Below are 12,687 nucleotides of genomic sequence, written 5' to 3'. Positions count from 1 at the left end.
GCATAGACAAGTTGGGCCGAAGGGCCTGTTTCCATGCTGTAAACCTCTGACTGAGTTCAGGGTTATGACCTTTTTCATAGCTTTAACCATATGCTGGAGAAATGCTAGAGTCTATAAAAGAGGTGAGAACTGAATATTTAGAAAATGGTAGGATTGGGCAGAATCAACATGGATTAATGAAAGGAAAATAATATTTGACAAATCTATTGGAGATTGAAACATAAACTAGAAGCAGGAGGAGGCCATTCGGCCCTTCAAGCCTGCTCCACCATTCACTTTGATCAAAAGTAGTCAGCACGGCTTTGTCAGGGGCAGGTCGTGCCTTACGAGCCTGGTTGAGTTCTTTGAAAATGTGACCAAGCACATTGACGAAGGAAGAGCGGTGGATGTGGTCTATATGGACTTCAGCAAAGCGTTCGATAAGGTCCCCCATGCAAGACTTCTTGAGAAAGTGAGAGGGCATGGGATCCAAGGGGCTGTTGCCTTGTGGATCCAGAACTGGCTTGCCTGCAGAAGGCAGAGAGTGGCTGTGGAGGGGTCTTTCTCTGCATGGAGGTCAGTGACCAGTGGAGTGCCCCAGGGATCTGTTCTGGGACCCTTGCTGTTTGTCATTTTCATAAATGACCTGGATGAGGAAGTGGAGGGATGGGTTGGTAAGTTTGCTGACGACACCAAGGTAGGTGGTGTTGTGGATAGTTTGGAGGGATGTCAGAAGTTGCAGCGAGACATAGATAGAATGCAAGACTGGGCGGAGAAGTGGCAGATGGACTTCAACCCGGATAAGTGTGTAGTGATCCATTTTGGCAGATCCAATGGGATGGAGCAGCAGTATAAAATGAAGGGTACCATTCTTAGCAGTGTAGAGGATCAGAAGGACCTTGGGGTCCGGGTCCATAGGACTCTTAAATCGGCCTCGCAGGTGGAGGATGCGGTCAAGAAGGCGTATGGCGTACTAGCCTTCATTAATCGAGGGATTGAGTTTAGGAGTCGGGAGATAATGCTGCAGCTTTATAGGACCCTGGTTAGACCCCACTTGGAGTACTGCGCGCAGTTCTGGTCACCTCATTACAGGAAAGATGTTGAAGCCATTGAAAGGGTGCAGAGGAGATTTACAAGGATGTTGCCTGGATTGGGGGGCATGCCTTATGAGGATAGGTTGAGGGAGCTTGGTCTCTTCTCCCTGGAGAGACGAAGGATGAGAGGTGACCTGATAGAGGTTTACAAGATGTTGAGGGGTCTGGATAGGGTGGACTCTCAGAGGCTATTTCCAAGGGCTGAAATGGTTGCTACGAGAGGACACAGGTTTAAGGTGCTGGGGGGTAGGTACAGGGGGGATGTCAGGGGTAAGTTTTTCACTCAGAGGGTGGTGGGTGAGTGGAATCGGCTGACGTCGGTGGTGGTGGAGGCAAACTCGTTGGGGTCTTTTAAGAGACTTCTGGATGAGTACATGGGATTTAATGGGATTGAGGGCTATAGATAGGCCTAGAGGTGGGGATGTGATCGGCGCAACTTGTGGGCCGAAGGGCCTGTTTGTGCTGTGGCTTTCTATGTTCTATGTTCTATAGCTAATCATTGAATTCAATATCCTGATTTCCGCTCCCCAAAATATCCTTGATCGCTTTAACCCCAAGAGCAACATCTAATTTCTTCTTGAAATTGCACTGTTTTGGCCTCCCCTACATTCTATGGTAGTGAATTCCACACATTCACCACCCTCTGGGTAAAGAAATCTCCTCTCAGTTCTAAAAGGTTTACCCCTTGTCCTCAAACCATGATCCCTAGTTCTGGACTCCCCCACCATTGAGAATGTTCTTTCTGAATCTACCCTGTCTAACCCTGTTAGAATTTTATAAGTTTCTATAAGATCCCCTCTCAACTCCAGTAAATATAATCCTAACTGATTTCGTGTCTCCTTGTATGACAGACCTGCCATCCCAGGGATCAGCCTGATAAACCTTCGCTGTACTCCCTTTATAGCAAGGGCATCCTTCCTCCAATAAGGACACCAAAACTGCACATACTAGGTGTGGGCTCACCAACACCCTGTACAATTGCAGCAAAACATTCCTTTACTCAATGTCCTCGCTATGAAGACAATATACCATTTGCCATAAGGGGAACCAATAGCTGTGGTGTGTTTAGATTTTCTGAAGGCTCCCAGTAAGATCCCACAAGGGGGGTTAGTAAGTCAGATTGGAGCATACGGCATAGTGGGTAATATACTGACAGATTGAATTGGTTAACAGATAGAAACCAGTAGGAATGAATGGGGAATTCTCAGGTTGGCAGGCTGTGACTTGTGGGGCACTGCGAGGATCAGTGCTTTGACCCCATCTATATTAATGATCTGGATGTGGGGACCAAATGTAAAAGCAAATTTGCTAATGAGATATTCTCTAATGGGTGCACTTTGAATAACAAATATTCCATTGGACATGCAACTGGTGATTTGTTGTAGACTTAAACGGATGAAAATTATATTGGATGGTGGCTTGAGGTTTGAGATAAAAGCTTTTTGTTCGAGGACAGTTCAGTGGGAGGAAATAGGTGTTTCAAAATACATTTTGTAGTAATATGTGCTGTGACAGAGTTGGAAACCACTGCTTTAATTCAACATCTCAAAACAGTGTCATCACTGTTGACACATGATCGCAATCACATTTGCAGGCATGACCCAAGCCAACATCTGAGTAGCTTTGTTCTGAGGCATAGGTTCAATCAATGTCAATAGAACTGTGGAAATTTAACTGTTCAAGGTTTAGGATAAATACCAAAAGAGAAAATGCTGGAAAATCTCAGCAGATCTGTAAGGAGAGAAAAGAGCTGACATTTTGAGTCCAGATGACCCTTTGTTAAAGGATAAATACCATAGTTTGGGATGTAAATTAAGAACTTATCCATCTGTCATAAATCCAAATTGTGAAGTAAATAAGATCCCTTCAGTTGCAAGTGACACAGACTGAATCAGCTAGGAGTGATGGATTGTCTGCTTTTCTGGCAGAAGATACCAAAGTTTTACACCCCTCAATCTTGGTGTTTGAACTTCAGCTTGTTAACAGAGAAGCTAAATTTAGTTGCATTCCAATCTGCCCCAACGCAGCTACACAAACCAGTACTGGTTCAGAACAAGTGAGCAAAATCGGTATTTCTAGCACTGGACTCCATTCTCCAGCTAGCAAAACAAATCATATAACTTGTTCCTGGCATTTATTCTATGTTCTGCTTTAAAGAGCTCTCAGCTGGGGAGCTGATCCAGTTTAACGAGATTTATAATGTCACCCGGTAGACTATCCTGGGATTGCAAAGCTAGGCTCTTGGAATGTTGGTAACTTGGGAATACAAGATCTAATTTTTCATTTGGGAAACTGATCTTGCCACAGAATTTACATGGGCATTTAGTTTTTGATAACTTGGAGCAGAACCTCGTATGCACAGCAGGTCTGAGTGAAAAAGAAAAGTCCTTGACTTACTGGATGTTGATATCTCAACCTGACTTTCTTGTGTTCTCTCAAACTCCTGAATGTTCATAGTCCAAGAATTCCTACAGTGCAGAAAGAGGCCATTTGGCCCATCGTGCCTGCACTGACAATCCCACCCAGGCCCTATTCTTGTAACCCCACATATTTAACCTGCTAATCCTGACACTAAGAGACAATTTATCATAGCCAATCAACCTGACCTGCATATCTTCTGGGCACCTCCTTCCTGGCAGTCAAATCTTAAACCTGGAGCTGTATTTTTGTCTGCTCCCTGTAGTTCAGGATCCAGAATTCAAACAAAGTTGGCATCAATGGAAATTAACTCTTTGCTTCCAAGTGTTTTCAGACCTCCTGAGTGTTCCCAGCAGTTTCTAAGATACTGTTGAGTGGCTTGGGAGCCAACCACTGGTGTTTCATCTAAACCAGAGTGGATAATCATGTACTTTTTTCCATTACTTATTGATTGGTGAAAGGAGGTTACTGAAGTGCTTAACTAAGGTGGTGGTATTTGGTATACATGTGTATTTAAGTTGATAAGGCAGTGTGGTTGGGATGAGATGCACCCAAGGATACTGAGGGAAGCAAGTGGAAATGTGGTGACACTGGCTATAAGTTTTCAATCTTCCTTTGACCTGGGTAGTAATTGCAAACATTGCACTCTTGTTCAAAGTAAAGATAAACCTAGCAACTACAGGCAGGTCAGTCCAACCCCTTGCGTTGGGGAAGCTCCTTTCCTTTGCTTTGGGCAAAATAGTCATTTGAGGAAAGTCAGCATGGATTTAAGGGAGATTTGTGATTGCTTATGTTGGAGATGAGGTTACTGCTTTTATTGTGCTGTATGTGGACTTGCACCACAGTCAAATGTCACGTACAACAGACATGTGGGCAAATAGCCTGTAGGGCGGCATGGTAGCATAGTGGTTAGCACTGCTGCTTCACAGCTCCAGGGACCTGGGTTCTATTCCCAGCTTGGGTCACTGTCTGTGTGGAGTTTGTACATTCTCCTCGTGTCTGCGTGGGTTTCCTCCAGATGCTCCGGTTTCCTCCCACAGTCCAAAGATGTGCGGGTTAGGTTGATTGGCCATGTTAAAATTGCCCCTTAGTGTCCTGGGATGCGTAGATTAGAGGGATTAGCGGGTAAAATATATGGGGGTAGGGCTTGGGTGGGATTGTAGTTGGTGCAGACTTGATGGGCCGAATGGCCTCTTTCTGTACTGTAGGGTTTCTATGAAATGAAAATAGCTAAACTACAATGTTAGCTAACGTTGTACAGGGCTCAATTTCAAATCTTGCAATGATATCTTGGCTTGTGAATGGAGTATGATAGTGTAGAACTTCAAAAGGACGTAGAAGTTTGGTGCAATGGGCAGACACATGGAAGATGGAGCTTATTGTAGAGCAATGAGGTGACTTACTGTGGCAAGAAGATGTGGAGTGACAGTATAACAAAGGGTACGGGAACAAAGGAACCTGGGTGTATATGTGCATAAATTATTGAAAATGACAGGACAGATTGGGAGCATGGTTAGTAAAGCATAGTATCCTGGGTTTCGTTCGGGATGTGGAGTATGAAAATCAAAAACCGGTGTTGAACTTGTGCAGAACTGGGCACCAGGCATTCAAGAGCATGCTGTAATTCACGATGGCCTCTCACGAGGAGATTCAATCACATAGATTGGAGAGTTTAAGACTTTTGGAGAAGAGCAGGTTAAGAGGAGATTTGATAGTTATTCAAAATCATGAGGGGTCTGGATAGAGTAGACATGGAGTGGGGGAATATCTGTTGGTGGATGGATTGAGAACCAGAGGGCAGAGATTCAAGGGAATTGGCAAAAGAAGCAGTGGTGATGAGAAATGTTTTTGTGCAGAAGTGGTTAAGTATGTGCTGCTTTCTCTTGTGATAGAGCCAGGTTCTATCAAGACGTTCAAAGAAACTGGATTGTTATCTGAAAGAATGTGCATGATATTGTGGAGAAGGTGTGGAGTGGCGCCAGGTGAATAGCTCTGATGGAAAGCCAGCTTAAACACAAAACTAGATAGCTGCTGCCTGTGCTGTAACAAGTGTAATTTAAAGTTTATTTATTGCAGTGTTCATGTAAGCCTACTTGTGACAATGAAGTTACTGTGAAAACACCCTAGTTGCCACACTCCAGCACCTGTTTGGGTACAGAGTGGGAGAATTTAGCATGGTCAATGCACCTAACCCGCACGTCTTTCGGACTGTGGGAGGAAACCGGAGCGCACGGCGGAAACCCACGCAGACACGGGGTGAACGTGCAGACTCTGCACAGTGACCCAAGCTGGGAATTGAACTTAGCCTGTATGTCAACTATTGGCAGTAATCCACTAGCTCATCTGTATATGTGCTTGTTTTTGCAAAGTTAATTTCATGCTAAAGTGTGATAATCCGGTCTCTCTTTCTCTTTTTGGTGGGTACAGCATCAAGTATCAGTCTCGTTTTACAGACCCACGGGTGACGTAAATCAAGTCTTCCAAGATGAAGCTGTTGGAAAATACAAGCTTTGAGGCGATGAACTCCCAGCTTACCATTGAGACTGGTGACTCTCACATTATAGGGCGGTGAGTTAATCTTTCACTTATCATCTGATATGAGGTCACCAACAGTTTAAACTTGAATCAACTCTGCTCTGTGCATGACAGCAAGTTTGAATTGATAGCCAAACATGTTTCTAAATTGATGAAGTTTCATGTTTGTAATTATATTTGAACTGTAGCCCAGAATTATAGCCCATCCATATTTCAGAGCATGATTGATGCCGAATCTCCAGGAAAATGTGACTTGGGTAACTGCAGAAATTATTTGTACTGCTATAATTTGACTTTTAACGAGCATAAATAGAGCCGTAGACCATTTGGCCCTTCGAGCCTGCTTTAACATTCAGTTACATTATGGTTAAGCTCTTCTCAGGTACACATTGTGCTTTGGAAGATGTCCCCTCAGTTCTCTGCACAGAAGCTGCCTGCCCACAATTGTTTGGAGGGAGGGGGTTGCTGATTCTGAGTCTTCGTCCTGTATGTACTGGATGTGGTGTCACTGACCATGTGGCCCATTTTGCATTTTCCAAACACACTAACCAAGTTATAAATAGCATGAGAATTACAGCCTAAACAACCAAACACTAAAAGTGTCTGCCTTTCTTATCTTGCTGGCAAAGTTCACTGCTCCATCTAATCAACTAACCAGACAGATAGAAAAATGCTCCTGAGCTCTAGGTCTGACTTTGCACTGCCATCAATCCAACTCTTTAGAACATTGCTGGCCTGGGTGATATACACTTCAATTGATTCGTACCATAGTCATTCTCTGCAGCTTATTCTAATCAATCCTGCTGCAGATTTTGCATCAAATAACCTGAATGGGAGGATTGGATTAAACAATAGTCTATCAACCTTTATCACACTGGTATTAGTGTCTCTGAGATGAACGCACTGATTTCTGCTGTCACTTGAAGATTTATTAGACAAATACCAGGAACGGGTGGGTTGTCTTGGGAGGACAGGTTGCACAGTTTAGGCAGGTACAATTTTGTCTTTTAAAAAGCATTTAGATGGTTATATTGGTAAGATGGGTAGAGTGGGATGTGGACCAAATAATCTGGAGGTGTCCCCATTGACCAGAAACTCAACTCTCATAGATAGTCAGAGATTTACAGCATGGAAACAGGCCCTTCAGTCCAACTTGTCCATGCCGTCCAGGTTTTTCCACTAAGCTGGCACCAATTGTCTGTATTTGGTCCATATCCCTATCTTACCAATACAACTGTCTAAATGCTTTTTAAAAGACAAAATTGTACCTGCCTCTACCACTACCTCTGGCTGCTTATTCCAGACACCACCCTGTGTGTGGGGAAAAAATTGCCCCTCTGGACCTTTTTGCATCTCTCTCCTCTCACCTTAAACCTGTGCCCTCTAGTTTTAGACGCCCCAATCTTTGAGAAAAGATGTTGACTATCTACTTGATCTATGCCCCCCCTCCCCTTTATAGACATCTATAAGATCACCCCTAAGTCTCCTATGCTCCAGGGAAAAAAGTCCCAGTCTATCCAGCCTCTCCTGATAACTCAAAATATTAAGTCCCAGTAGCATCCTAGTAAATCTTTTCTGCACTCTTTCTAGTTTAATAATGTTCTTTCTATAATGTGACCAGAACTATACACAGTATTCCAAGTGTGGCCTCCTTAAAAGAGATACCAATGTCTCGTACAACTTCAACAAGACGTCCCAACTCCTGTATTCAACGTTCTGACCAATGAAACCAAGCATTCCGAATGCCGCCTTCACCACTCTGTCCACCTGTGACTCCACTTTCAAAAAGCTATGAACCTGTATTCCTAGATCTTTGTTCTATAACTCTCCCCCTACGCCTGACTATTAACTGAGTAGGTCCTGCTCCGATCTACCAAAATGCATCACCTCATTTATCTAAATTAAACTCCATCTGCCATTCATCGGCCTATTGGCCCAATTGATGAAGATCCCATTGCAATCTGAGATAACCTTCACTGTCCATTATGCCACCAACTGGGCTAGCTATATAAATATTATGACTACAAAAACAGGCTAGGGGCTGGGAATTCTGCAGTGGTTCACATGACTCTTCAAAGTTTGTATTCCTCCTACAAGGCGCCAGTCAGGAACACTACTTGACTGGGTGAGTGCAACTTCAACAACACTTGAGTTTGATTATCAGGGCAATGCAGTCTGCTGGATCATCATCCCTTGCACTACTGTAAACATTTCATTCACTCCACTGGCACACAGTGGTTGTAGAGTGTACCACTCACCAAGCTAATGGCAGTATCTTTCAAACTCATTGTTACTGAGAGCAGCAGCAGTCAATAGGCGCACACCATCCTGATTTGGACATACGTGACCATTCCTTTGTTGCTAGGCCAAAATTTTGGAGCTCCCTCCTTATAGCACTCTTGTCTGACCAATATTGGCCATTCAGCCCAAACTGTTTATTCATCCGAGTTCCTACTGTTAAAGAAAAACAACAAGGCACTTGAATTTGTCTATACAAGTCACTGCACTGAAGGAACTTTATATGAAGCTATTATAAGTCCTATATAACTATCATTGACAGTGTGGTTTTTTAAATCATTTTTAGCAATAGAAAGGAAATTGCTGTTTCCTCTTTAGATACAGTATGTTTTGTCAATCTACTATGTGAGGCTCAGGTGTTACTCATTTGTGCAATACATAATCTGATTGCCTTCCTGTTTTAGCCTCATTGTTGCAGCTGAAGTGAAAACAACATGCAAGGATGTGGTAGATTTGAACAGTTCAAAATGTCACTGTCATACGCAAGAACAAAATGAGGCAGTTCATAAGATATAGGAGCAGAATTAGGCCATTCGGCCCATTGAGTCCGCTCTGCCATTCGATCATGCCTGATATGCTCCTCATCCCCATTTTTCTGCCTTCTCCCCATAACCCTTCAACCCATTACCAATTAAAAATGTCTAACTCCTGAAATTTACTCACTGTCCCAGCATCCACTGCACTTTGGGGCAGTGAATTCCACAGATTCACAACCCTTTGGGAGAAGTAGTTTCTCCTCTGTTTTAAATTTGCTACCCCTTATCCTAAGACTATGACCTCTCTTCCTAGAATGCCCCACAAGAGGAAGCATCCGCTCCACGTCTACTTTATCCGTATCTTTTATCATTTCGTACACCTCAATTTGATCTCCCCTCATTCTTTACTCCAGAGAGTATCGGCCTAAACTGTTCAATCTCTTCATACGACAAACCCCTCCTCTCTGGAATCAATCTAGTGAACCTTCGAACTGCCTCCAATGCCACTATATCCTTCCTCCAAACAAGGAGACCAAATCTGTGCATTACTCCAGGTGCGGCCTCAACAATGCCTTGAATAGTTGCAATAATACTTCCTTACCTTTATTCTATTCCTTTAGCTATAAATGCCAATATTCCATTCACTTTATTACCTGCTGTACATGCATGCTAGTTTTCTGCCCTGGATGATCTGCCATTTATTTGGATCATTCTTTTGCTTCATAGATTTCCGTTGGACAAGGATATCAAACTGCCAATTCCAGTCTTAAGTTTCAATTATTCCCCACAGCCTTTTAGACTGGGGATTTCCATTAGCCTGTGTGTAGTAGCACTTCCTGATTTCACTCTTAAATGACTTGGCTCTTAAGATTGTGATGCCTTGTCACCTTCTGGAGTCCTCTGGCAGAGGTGATAGTTTCCTTGTATCAACCTTCATTATGAAAATCAATACTATGGCCCCACAGGTGCAGCAGGTAATCAGGAAGGTTAATGTACGTTCCCTTATTTCCAGGGGGTTAGAGTATAAGAGAAAGGAGTTTTGCTACAACTGTGCAAGGTATTGGTGAGACCACATCCGGAGTACTGAGTAATTTTGGTCACCTTATTTAAGGAAAGCTATTTCATTGGAGGGCCTTGTGAGGAAAGATTACAGATTGGGACTCGACTCATCGGAATTTAGAAGAATGGGAGGTGATCTCATTGAAATATTGTAGGATTCTTAAGGGGCTTTACAGGATAAATGCTGAGAGGAGGTTTCCTCTCTCGGGAGAGTCCATGACTAGATAGTAGTCTCAGAATAAAGAGGTGTCAATTTAAGACTTGCACGAGGAGGAATTTCTTGAGGATTGAGCGTCTTTTGGAACTCCTTGCCTCAAAGGGGGCAGAGTCCTTGCATACATTTAATGCTGAGAGATTTTTGATCAGTAAGGGAATCGAGGGAAAGAGCAGGAAAGTGAACGTGAGAAATGTTGGGTCAACCATGATCCTATTGAATGGTGGAGTAGGCTTGAGGAGCTGAATGGCCTCCTCCTGTTTCTATTATGGTCCTCAAATTAACTTGCTATAATTGGCATCAATACTTCTAGCAAAAGAACCAGTGCGCACTTCCTGGGAAGATGATTAAAGTAGTTTCTGTGGGAACTCTTAAAGGGAATTCAATAAATGCTTGAAACGGAAATATTTGCAGAGTTAATGAATGACCACCTCTGCTGTAAGATTCTTGTGACTTGGATGGACAAGAGGAGGAAAACATTCCTATTATGGCCAATACTGGACACTCAGTGGATGTAGCTGCACTACATGGCCATCTTCTGGTTGATAAATCCTGACTGAGCCAGCGATGCTGACATATTGTAAAACTTTAAAAAAAAATGTATGTTGACCAAGCCATGTAGTCAGTACCCACTCTTGCACTGCAGTCCCCCAAAAGGTAAAGTCCCTTGGTGCTGGAATTCTGCTGCTGGCAGCATCAAATGCCTCATAGAATTGATCCTTGATATCTGGGCATTGATGCATTAGGTTAGCTGAGATCATGCAAGGTATTAGAAGTCTCTCTCAGCCTTCTGTGGGATTCAATCATTGCGAATAAAATATTTTTATTTGTGAAATACTTGCTGCTTGGAGTTTCCTCCTCCAGAAGGCCATGTAGTGTTCTGTTCAAAGGATCCACTTTGAGTGAGCCTAGTTTCTTGCACAGCAGTGTCTGCATGAGTGAGATTTGTGTGCACCATCAACCTGTAGAAGGTAATTGGTAATGACCTTGCATTCCAGTTTGTAATACGAATGACTGGTGTCTTTGAATTTTACTTGCCTGCTGATAAGCAACCTGTTGATGACTCTCTTGGCTCCAGTCATCCATTGAAGCAAACAGGCCATAAAAGACCAGAGTTACCCAGGTATCAGGATCCCCTTTCTGGAAAGTTGCCTAATTAATGACATTGCTTCCTGTGGAACTCTATTCTGGATTTTCTATAGGGTTTACTCCATTGGCCTTCTCTCCTGAGACGCACTAATGGGCTATTACTGATGAGCTTTATGCACTCAGCTCTCTTTCACAATAGCTGTACTGTGAGCCAGCAGTGAGCACTGAAAGCAAGAGGTGACAAGCAGACCACCCACTGCGCTAACACATTTGATGCATCGCACCAACTGGAGAGCAACAAATCAATCTTTGAATCAGTGGGATAAAATGCGTGCCAGTACTCTTGTTCGCTTGTTTACAGGTGACATACCCTGTCATTTAGTTTGGTGTTTGTTATGACCCAGGCTGGAACCTCCAAGGTGTTTACAAAGTCATCCAAGACCATAGGTTTTGCTCTTTGAATTTGGCTAGGGTAAGCATAAAGTGTTTCACTCCAGATATGATTCAAGTATCCACTAGGAAACTTTTATCAAGCAAAGTTTATTTCAGAACACAGTTAACATATAATGTGAAAATTAGCAAAACTTTTACCAGTTACGAAAAAAGAACAACCATGATATTGTGTAAACCCTAACAGCTAAATATATCAATCCAATTCAAACAACCTCCCATTGTAGGCTTAGCACAGAAAGCAAGTATGCTCATGTGATGCTGGACCTTGCAGCTCGCCAACACCTGATGTGGATTACTCGGTCATAGAGGTTTACAGCATGGAAACAGGCCCTTCGGCCCAACTTGTCTATGCCGCCCTTATTTTTTTTTTTAAAACTCCTAAGCTAATCCCAATTGCCTGCATTTGGCCCATATCCCTCTATACCCATCGTACCCATGTAACTAAATGCTTTTTAAAAGCTAAAATTGTACCCGTCTCTACTACTACCTCTGGCAGCTTGTTCCAGACACAACACCCTCTGAACAAATTGCCCTTCTGGACACTTTTTTATATCTCTCCCCTCACCTTAAACCTATGTCCTCTAGTTTTAGACTCCCCGACCTTTGGGAAAAGATATTGACTATCTAGCTGATCTGTGCCCCTCATTATTTTATAAACCTCTATAAGATCACCCCTCAGCCTCCTACGCTCCAGAGAAAAAAGTCCCAGTCTATTCAGCCTCCCCTTATAACTCAATCCATCAAGTCCCAGTAGCATCCTAGTAAATCTTTTCTGCACTCTTTCTAGTTTAATAATATCCTTTCTATAATAGGGTGACCAGAATTGCACACAGTATTCCAAGTGTGACCTTACCAATGTCTTGTACAACTTCAACAAGACGTCCCAACTCCTGTATTCAATGTTCTGACTGATGAAACCAAGCATGCCGAATGCCTTCTTCACCACTCTGTCCACCTGTGACTCTACTTTCAAGGAGCTATGAACATGTACCCCTCGATCTTTGTTCTCTAACTCTCCCCAACACCCTACCATTAACGGAGTACTCCTTTTGGATGTTGAATTGAAAATGCT

The 12,687-nt window shown here is 43.1% G+C and overlaps 1 protein-coding gene across 2 annotated transcripts in view; it reads left to right on the top strand.

The window, feature by feature from the left end:
- The window catches only part of LOC144504669 (repressor of RNA polymerase III transcription MAF1 homolog), a 50,014-nt gene that overhangs the window by 8,432 nt on the left and 28,895 nt on the right, over positions 1 to 12,687 (top strand). Inside the window, exon 2 of one of the 2 annotated variants that reach the window (XM_078230371.1) lies at positions 5,919 to 6,059. In XM_078230371.1, coding sequence (XP_078086497.1) covers positions 5,977 to 6,059 — 83 coding nt within the window. In that variant the 5' untranslated portion in view covers positions 5,919 to 5,976. The remainder of the gene's footprint in view (positions 1 to 5,918; positions 6,060 to 12,687) is intronic. The other variant, XM_078230380.1, reaches the window with a different exon arrangement.

The sequence above is a fragment of the Mustelus asterias genome, chromosome 2, assembly GCF_964213995.1.
Source record: "Mustelus asterias chromosome 2, sMusAst1.hap1.1, whole genome shotgun sequence".
In the NCBI taxonomy this organism is placed as follows: Eukaryota; Metazoa; Chordata; class Chondrichthyes; order Carcharhiniformes; family Triakidae; genus Mustelus; species Mustelus asterias.
Note: the sequence above shows the minus strand (reverse complement) of the source record. Positions and strands in the feature narration are given on the sequence as shown.